The sequence below is a fragment of the Erythranthe guttata genome, chromosome 13 (genome assembly GCF_056151865.1).
Source record: "Erythranthe guttata isolate IM_541 chromosome 13, IM_541, whole genome shotgun sequence".
Lineage (NCBI taxonomy): Eukaryota > Viridiplantae > Streptophyta > Magnoliopsida > Lamiales > Phrymaceae > Erythranthe > Erythranthe guttata.
In genome coordinates this window covers 3,440,118-3,449,780 of record NC_142545.1, presented here as the reverse complement: position 1 = coordinate 3,449,780, position 9,663 = coordinate 3,440,118, and the positions used below count along the sequence as shown (strand labels likewise).

At 38.3% G+C, this 9,663-nt stretch overlaps 1 protein-coding gene and 1 pseudogene across 1 annotated transcript; both read left to right on the top strand.

Annotated features, from left to right (window-relative positions):
* The first annotated feature begins 1,791 nt into the window (after positions 1–1,791).
* LOC105952604 (proline-rich receptor-like protein kinase PERK8) lies at positions 1,792–3,543 on the top strand. The gene is made up of 7 exons (XM_088812298.1): positions 1,792–1,908; positions 1,992–2,147; positions 2,238–2,367; positions 2,444–2,568; positions 2,652–2,760; positions 3,101–3,217; positions 3,332–3,543. Exons 1-7 carry the CDS (start codon positions 1,792–1,794, stop codon positions 3,541–3,543), a joined length of 966 nt encoding a protein of 321 aa, XP_088668424.1.
* A 4,757-nt stretch (positions 3,544–8,300) lies between these two features.
* On the top strand, positions 8,301–9,430 carry LOC148765684 (secreted RxLR effector protein 161 pseudogene; annotated as a pseudogene).
* The last annotated feature ends 233 nt before the right edge of the window (positions 9,431–9,663 follow it).

The window sequence follows — 9,663 nt, the reverse complement described above, 5'->3', positions numbered from 1 at the left end:
GTTGCTTCTACAGCTTGTGCTTGTCAAGCTATTTGGTTGAAAAGAATTCTTGAAGTACTTCAGTTCAAGCAAGGAGAAGCTACCACGGTTTTCTGTGATAACAATTCAGCGATCAAGTTATCGAAGAATCCCGTTCTATATGGAAGAAGCAAGCACATCGAAGTGAACTAAACCCTAAACCCCCCTCTTCAAAATGCATCCACTTCTCTCGAAGGCCACGAATGCAGCCTCTTCGACTGCTTCCTCATTGTCTCGTGATAGGAATATTCTTCTTGTAATAATAACGGAGGGTCAGGGTTTTGTTCTAGAAGTTTCTTATCGAGGTCGGAAGACAGTGCGTGGGACAGTGGTAGCTTATGTGGCGGCTCGTGATTGGTGGACGAGGTGAGTAGGTACGAGTACATGTCCATTGCTCGTTGGAGTGTTTCGGTTGAGGTGTGAACTTTTTTAGGACAGATATTTTGAGGGTTCTTTGCATGTTGCGTATGTCTTTTCCTAGACAACGGATTGCCTCTGCAGCGTCCGTCGATACTTCACGGATCTCGTTTCTGAACACGATTCGGAGGTTGTATGGTGCCTGTGGGAATTTAACAAACAAGAGAAATAACAAAATATCAGCTAATTCAGCAGCCCGGTGTTGTATCTAATTGCTCTATGTTCTTTACGTTTTAGTCGTTTCTGTTTCTCTTTTCGATGCAATTTTCAGACACCGTTTTCGGAGTTTATAACAGGAGATAAAAGCACAAGTGACAAGTTATAACATATCTGAATTTCTGAGTGTAATACACCATGAAGTGCCATAACCTCAGGGGCGGACCCAGGGGTGTTTTCTTGGGGGGGCGGAAATATAGGGGTAAATTAAGAGAGAATTTTTTTTTTTTGTTTTTAGGGACTAAAATGTACAAAATTAAAAGTTTGGGGGGGCGAAAGTGTATAAACTAATACATAAATACCCAAAAAAAAAAAAAAAAAAAAAAACAGCTTAAAAAAAAATTCTTGGGGGGGCGGGGGCCACCCCAGCTTTAGGCGTGGGTACGCCCCTGCATAACCTCATATGTATAATATCTCAGGACAGCACCTATTTGTCATATTCTGTCCATGTAAATAGTGATAAACATTCATATTTGCGCCCATCAGTTCGGCTTCCATGCAGTGTTGGAAATAATTTTTTAATTGTGTAGGAGCTAGTGTGTGTGAGCGTGAATATGTGCAAGTAGTCTGTGTTTATTGACACCGGCAGTTTGGAAATTTCTAGTACATGTACTGACCATCTTCCTATTTGAAAGTTTCTTTAGGACAGTAGTCTTTTTTTATTGACAAAATTGTCAAATGGGCCATGAATTTTACCTGTTTCATGAATATCTTAACTAGTCAGTACATGTACTAGAATTGGGCTTCACATCTACATTGTTAAGATAATCTCATTTCGACTAACTGTGGTTGAAACTAAAGAGTCAATTCTGTTCGGTACAGGCTCGTTATTGTAGCATAATAGATGTATTCATGTTCGGTATAGGCTCGTAATTGTAGCATAATCATAGACTTTTAACAATAGTTAAAAAAAATTATTTGAAAACTTTGACAGAGTATTTGGTTATATTTCTTGCATTTGTTTCACTACCCATATGTGTTGCCCACATGTTCTTTTTTCTTCGGCTAAAAAATATGATATTATGATTAATCTCGTTTTTGTTATTTGTTATCATCGAAGATGCGTGATGAATGATTACTTCTATATTGAACAATTTGAAAGCATTAATAAGTCTAGTATTTCGAATGTTACTCCAGGTTATGGCGCCTAAGTCGAAAAAAATAGATTCAATGCCGAATAATGACAAGTCTAGAGACAAGAGTTCTCTTGCAGCTTCCGGTTCATCAAACTTGAAAACCCCGAGAAGACCAAAACCTGTAATATTTTTACACAAATACATTTTTCTATGTTTTGAATGTATTTTATTTGCTAATAATCTATAAAAAAATTTGATTTACAGGTCCTAACTGATTTCAGCTACGACGAAATCATTCAAATTATCACACCCTTGGAAGAATGTGGTTCTGGATCATTTGCATCTGTCTACAAAGGAAATTGGGATACAAAAGAGGTTGCTGTAAAAAAATACGAAGCTGAACATGCAGATCTGGCTGAGGTTTTAATTATCCATTCATTTTGTATTACTAGCTATATTTTAATACTTGTAAATAATTTTAACTGTGTCTTTTTTATTTTTTTTGTCCAGAACGAGAGACAAGCATATTCTGATCTGGGATGCTATTCGAACATTGTAGAACCATTAGGATTCTGCTGGAGCACTCATTTTTACATAGTGATGAATTATGTTCCATATACGTTGCAGCAAGTAATTGAAGGTAAACAGTGGTTGATACCGATTTTCTTGTCGGTTTTTGTGTTTATCCAATTTTCACATTTTATACTTTGTATCAGTTTCGAATTTGAATTGCCATGAAACTCTACACATATTGACTCAAGTTGCATATGCAATCCGAGCATTAGGAGAGGAAAAGTATATTCTTGCCGATATAAAGCCGGATAATCTCCTTATAGCTATGGTATTTTCCAAAACATTAGTTAATTCCATATACGTTGTATGCACGCAAATATATACTTTCAGTAATTTTGGGACATTTTCAAGGATTTTTCCGTTTTCTTGTGCGACTTTGGGTCGGCAAAGAAAACGCGAGAGTACCTACCGGCTGCCAACCATTCCCATGCTGCAGCTGAACTATTTTCTTCCTCTACTGGTAAATAAGTGCCGTTATTTATAATCATTGCCCTTATTAATTTATAACTAATATTAAAATGTGTTACACAATACACACATGTCGTTACAACAAAAAGTCATATTAAGTGTACTGAATATTTCTTGGTGATATCATATTCCATTTAGTTTCAAACTGGATATAAAATATAAAAGTGTCTCTTCAAGTTATGTTGAGTGAATAACAAAAAGTATGCAAATATTATTTTCTTGAGCCACTTACAAAATAGTATCCCAAACTAAGTGTCCCAATAAATGTATATTGTAGTAGTGTGTCTAACTTTATTTATTTATTATTGTTACTAAAAATTTGTCTTAAACAGGAAACAAAGTATCGAATAAAGTTGATATATACAGCTTCGGGGTCATTTTATTGCAAATGGTCATGGACTGCAGCAAGGCTGGAACTATAGACTACAACACAACAGTTTTGAAAAAAGGTAAAAATTATCGATAAGAAGTTAACTGGAAAAAAAAACGAAAGCAAAAAAATGCGTTGAACGAAGAAGGAAAATCCTATCACATTGTTATTACCGCGGCTCGTCAAATGAGAGATAATCAACACGTCGTCAACAAGAAGTTCATTGGATGTGGATGCAATGACGAGGATGCATGGGAGGTTAGTGACTTGGCAGCTGCGTGCACAAGTGATAAAGCAGAGAACCGTCCCGCCATAGACGACGTAATACGGAAGATGGAGGCGCTGAAAATGAAGGAAGCAGTACGGAAATTGAAAATATCTGTTTTGGATTGGATTTACTGCTGAAGGAAGACAATCATGGTAAGAATAATAGATATTATTAGTTTATTATCCTTGGAATTTTTTTTCGTTTCTAAACAAATGAAAAGAACTTCAAATTGAAACAACCACTTTATTTTCATCATATCTATGTGCTTTTCAAAGTTTATTTCACTTGTTTGTCTTTGTTGTGTTTTGAGCTTACTATTTAATGGTCGGGATATATGTTCGGCTTAATTAGCTCATGATAATTAAGCCGTACATAGCTAAGTCACTCGCGATAGCTAAGTCAGCCTCTCCCGAACATGTTGCGAATGCTAAGTGATGGAAACGAAGGAAGAACTTAAGAAGATAAGAGAGTTTGTAGGAAAATACTTTTATTGCTTAAGTGCTTGTTGGATTTCTTGGATGGTTACAAATGAGGACCCTACCTCTATTTATACTAGACCACCTTCTTAATGGACGGTGGAGATCTATTTGATCTAACTGTTGGGAGTGGTTCACTAGAACCCTCCAAAGAATTCCTACAAAAATATCTACAAGGGAGGGTTCTAGAATATTTTCTAGAATCCTCCAAGAATCTCTACTCCTTTATACATTTGGGTCAACTTGGGCCTAACCCTATTTGGGCTAAATCTTGGGCTTCTTAACCTCCCAACCCAAGGGAAACTGGCAAGGGGTTGGGCCAAAACTAGCGGGCGTGACAAGACGCACGCTTACTTCCCGCGCTCAGCAGAGAATCGATAAAAAGATGGCTATTCTTCTTATTCCGGCATCGCTCTGATTACTTCCGCCGGCGCCGCCACCATAGTAAAATACCACGCCAAAAGAGGGCGATTCTTCTTAATCCGGCATCGCTACGATTACTTCCGCCGCCACCGCCACCTCCTCCTTTTCTTACGCCATTCACCGCCACAGGTTCGAGAACTTGAATGTGGTTCATATTGTTAGCTACCGTATTAGTGAGTAGTTTATTTAATTACGTATTAGTGGGTAGTTTAAATTATGTTAGTGGGTCAGTAATTTAGTTCATGATGTTAGTGTTTTAGTGGATTATTAAGTGGGTTAGTGGGTCCTTATTTTATGTTTTGTGTATGCCTATATAAAGGCTATTTCCATTGAAGTGTTTAATATATTACAGTAGTTCCCTTCATCTCTTTGTTTTTCATTATTATTATCATCTTTATTTTTTATCAGTGGTATCATCGGGTGAGGTCCTAAAATAAAAAACAATAAAAAAAATTTGAGTGAGAGTTGTTCCAACAGAAAGAGAGAAAAGAAAGGTGATTGAAACAAAAAGAGAGAAAAATAAGGTGAGGGAAACATAAAAAGAGAAAATACGTGAGATAAAGCTGTAGCTTTATCATCCATTCCACACTTTGACGGTCATTACGACCACTGGAGCATGTTGATGGAGAATTTTCTGCGATCCAAAGAGTATTGGCCAATCGTAGAAACTGGTGTTGGAGAACCTGAAATGTCGAAACTTTGACGAAAGGTGAAAAAACAGACTTGGAAGCGAGACGGCTGAAAGATTTAAAGGCGAAAAATTATCTCTTTCAGGCGATTGATCGTCCCATCTTGGAAACTATTCTTTGCAAATAAACTTCCAAAGATATTTGGGATTCCATGAAGAAGAAATATGAAGGCTCGACGAGGGTGAAGCGTGCACAGCTTCAAGCCTTGAGAAGGGATTTTGAAACACTCCAGATTAAAGATGGAGAATCAGTCACTAGCTATTGTGCAAGAACTATGGAGATCAGCAACAAAATGCGTTTCCATGGCGAGAAGATGGGAGATGTCACTATCGTGGAGAAGATATTGCGTTCCCTAACACCAAAATATGATTATGTTGTATGTTCCATTGAAGAATCAAAGGACATAGATGCACTTTCTCTCGATGAATTGCAAAGTTCAATGTTGGTCCATGAACAAAAGATGAACCGAGATTCAACAGTAGAGGAGCAGGCCCTAAAGGCTTCTACTAATACTCATTTCTCTAGTTATAGAGGAAGGGGTAGAGGTAGAGGAATGGGAGATCGAGGTGGTAGATATGGAGGAGAAAGAGGAGATCGAGGCGGTAGAGGTAATATGAACGTTAGAGCAAACAATGACCAGTTTCACAGTAAAGGAAACGGCCGAGACGGTGACAAGTCTAAAGTCGAGTGCTTTAGATGTCATAAATTTGGTCATTATCGCTCGGAATGTTATACCAGGCTGCCTATTGACAAGGAAGAGAAGTCGAATTTTGTTGAAAACAAGGAAGGAGAAACTTTGTTAATGGCGGTTCAAAGTGAAAAAGAACCGGAGCCGAGTGTTTGGTATGTGGATACGGGCTGCAGCAACCACATGAGTGGAAGTAAGTCTTATTTTACTCGTTTAAATGAAGGTTTTCATTCTACTGTTAGTTTTGGAGATTTCTCTGCTGTGAATGTGATGGGAAAAGGTGATGTGAATATACGAACCAAGAATGGTTATGTGGAAACAATCTCTAATGTCTTGTATGTTCCAGACTTGATAAATAATTTGTTAAGTGCCGGTCAATTGCAAGAAAAGGGTTATGTTATTACTATTCAGAATGGTGCTTGCGAAATTTATGATCCAACGAGAGGAGCTATTGCTATTGTTCAAATGAGTTCAAACAGGATATTCCCTTTCAAGATTGAGACTCTTCACACCTGCTTGATGGTCGAAGTGAAAGATCTTTCTTGGTTGTGGCACTTTCGATATGGCCACTTGAGTTTTGGGGGATTAAAAAATCTTCGACAAAAGAATATGGTAACCGGTCTTCCCCAAATCTCAGCTCCTTCTCAAATTTGTGAAGAATGCATTGTTTTCAAACAACAACGTTCCCAATTTCCTAAAGGAAAGTCATGGAGAGCGAATGGAATTTTGGAGTTGGTTCATTCTGATATTTGTGGGCCGTTGAAACCAATTTCGAATGGAGGTAAAAAATACTTAATTACCTTCATTAACGATTTTTCCCGAAAAACTTGGGTTTACTTTTTACAGGAAAAATATGAAGCTTTTAGTGCATTTAAAATCTTTAAGTCTCGGCTTGAAACTGAGACGGGAGAAACGATCAAAACTCTTCGAACCGATCGTGGTGGTGAGTATTGCTCTACAGACTTTGGTGTTTTTTGTGAAGCTCGAGGCATTAGAAGAGAGCTCACAACTGCTTACACACCACAACAATATGGCGTATCGGAGAGGAAAAACAGAACTATCCTAAATATGGTTCGAAGCTTGCTGGCAAAAGGAACGATTTCGAAACATTTTTGGCCCGAAGCTATAAATTGGAGCGTTCATATCTTGAATAGAAGCCCTACTTTTGCGGCTCGAGATGTGACACCGGAGGAGGCCTGGAGTAGAAGGAAACCGTGTGTTGATCATTTCCGAATTTTCGGTTGCATTGCATATGCGCATGTCCCAGATGAGAAGAGAAATAAGCTTGATGATAAAGGTGAGAAGTGTGTCTTTCTAGGCGTTAGTGAAACATCAAAGGCGTACAAATTTTTCAATCCAACGACAAAGAAGATTGTAATCAGCCGAGATGTACTCTTTGATGAAGAAAGGACATGGGATTGGGATAGGCAGCAGCCTACTCAAGTTCTACGTGATAATGATGTTGAAGAAACATCACCGATGCTCGAGAATTTAGGAAACGATACTCCTGTAGCTGCTGAAATCTCACCAGAAGAAGAGAGTAGTTCCAATGCCGATTCTCGTCGGCGAATTCGGAGAAGGCCTGCATGGATGGAAGATTATGGGGTAACGGGATTTGATACAGATGATGATGCAATTACTCATTTTGCATAATTTGCAGATTGTGATCCAACAACCTTTGAAAGTGCCATCAAAAAACAAAATGGCAGCAAGCAATGGATGCCGAAATTGAAGCTATCGAAAGGAACGGTACGTGGGAGTTGACTGATCTTCCAGAAGGGCAGAAAACCATTGGTGTAAAATGGGTTTTTAAGATGAAGCTCAAAGAAAATGGTGAGGTGGACAAACTTAAGGCGCGATTGGTTGCTAAGGGATACAAGCAAGAATATTGAGTTGATTACGCAGAGGTGTTTGCTCCAGTTGCAAGGCATGACACGATCAGAATGGTGATTGCATTAGCGGCGCAAAACTCTTGGCCTATATTTCAGCTTGATGTCAAATCGGCATTTTTGCACGGAAACTTGAAGGAGAAGGTATTTGTCGATCAACCCCCTGGTTATGTTATGGTTAATAATGATCATAAAGTCTATCGATTAAAAAAAGCTCTTTATGGACTTAAACAAGCTCCACGAGCTTGGTATAGTCGCATTGAGGCTTATTTTCTAAAGGCTGATTTTCAAAAATGTCCTAACGCGCATACTTTATTTGTTAAAGTTGGAGAAAAAGGAGAAATGCTCATTGTCTGCTTGTATGTCGATGATCTCATATTTACTGGTAATTGTGATATCATGTTTAAAGAATTCAAAAAATCTATGATGGATGAGTTTGAAATGTCTGATCTTGGTAAGATGCATTATTTTCTTGGCATAGATGTAGTGCAATGTGATAGTGGAGTTTTTATATCTCAGAAGAAATATGTGCGAGATATGTTGGATAGGTTTCGGATGAAGGATTGCAATCCCGTGGGTACTCCAATTGAGTTTGGCTTGAAGCTAAACAAAGATCCTGAAGGAAAGAAGGTGGAGAGAACACTTTACAAGTAAATTGTTGGCAGTTTAATGTATTTAACTGCTACAAGACCGGATATTATGTACTCAGTGAGCCTCATAAGTAGATACATGGAGAATCCAACTAAGATGCATATGTTAGCGGCCAAGAGAATTCTTCGTTACTTGCAAGGCACCAAGGAGTTTGGATTATTCTACAAGAGAGGTGCAGAGTCGAATTTGCTTGGTTTTACTGACAGCGATTATGCAGGAGATCAAGATGATAGGAAGAGCACTTCGGGTAACATTTTTATGCTGGGTACAGGGGTTGTATCGTGGTCTTCTAAAAAACAGCCAATTGTTACTTTGTCGAGTACCGAAGCTGAATTTGTTGGTGCTACAGCTTGTGCTTGTCAAGCTATTTGGTTGAGAAGAATTCTTGAAGTACTTCAGTTCAAGCAAGGAGAAGCTACCACGGTTTTCTGTGATAACAATTCAGCCATCATATTATCGAAGAATCCCGTTCTACATGGAAGAAGCAAGCACATCGAAGTGAAGTATTATTATTTTGGATAGGGGTGTGAACGAGCCGAGCTCGAGCCGAGCTCGCCTCTTTTGGCTGGCTCGAGCTCGAGCTCGAGCTCGAGCTCGAGCTCGTCGAGTTCTTCTTTTTTCTGGCTCGAGCTCGAGCTCGTGTTAATTTTGTCGAGCTCGAGCTCGAGCTCGAGCCCAATCCCTTTTTTTTTTTTTTTTTTTCTTTTTTTAAATATTATTTTATTAAAAAAATATTTTAAAAAATTACAAAATAAACACAAAATTGTGATTATATATTTTTTTAATATTTGTATTTATTTCTATAATATTTTATATTATTATACATTTTTAAATAAAAATAACATATAAAAAAAAAAAAAATATATATATATATATATATATTAATAAATCCGGCTCGCGAGCCGGCTCGCGAGCTGATGAACAACTAAAATCGGGCTCGAGCTCGGCTCGTCAGAAAGCTCGAGCTCGAGCTCGAAAACCTCGAGTCCGAGTTCGAGCTTTTTACGAGCCGGTTCGTCGAGCTCACGAGCCGGCTCGGCTCGTTTACCACCCCTAATTTGGGAGATCTCTACAGTGATGGAACAATTGAATTGGAATTCTGCAGAAGCGAGGAGCAGCTCGCGGACATCTTTACTAAACCTCTAAGGTTGTTTCCCTTTCAAAATCTGAGGAAGCTGATGGATGATCTGGAAGACGAAAGTGGCTAAACTAAAACTTCAAAGTTTTAAGTTTAAAGGAGGGAATGTTAGCTACTGTATTAGTGAGTAGTTTATTTAATTACGTATTAGTGGGTAGTTTAAATTATGTTAGTGGGTCAGTAATTTAGTTCATGATGTTAGTGTTTTAGTGGATTATTAAGTGGGTTAGTGGGTTCTTATCAGGGCCGGTCCGGGGTATTTAGAGGCCCAGGGTGAAAAGAAAAAAAATGTGCCCTTAACTA

Coding starts and splice junctions, on each gene's coding strand:
- LOC105952604 (XM_088812298.1), top strand. CDS start 1,792: ATGGCGCCTAAGTCGAAAAAAATAGATTCAATGCCGAATAATGACAAG. Junction 2,761..3,100: donor ACTATTTTCTTCCTCTACTG/GTAAATAAGTGC, acceptor TGTCTTAAACAG/GAAACAAAGTATCGAATAAA. Junction 3,218..3,331: donor CACAACAGTTTTGAAAAAAG/GTAAAAATTATC, acceptor GTCAAATGAGAG/ATAATCAACACGTCGTCAAC.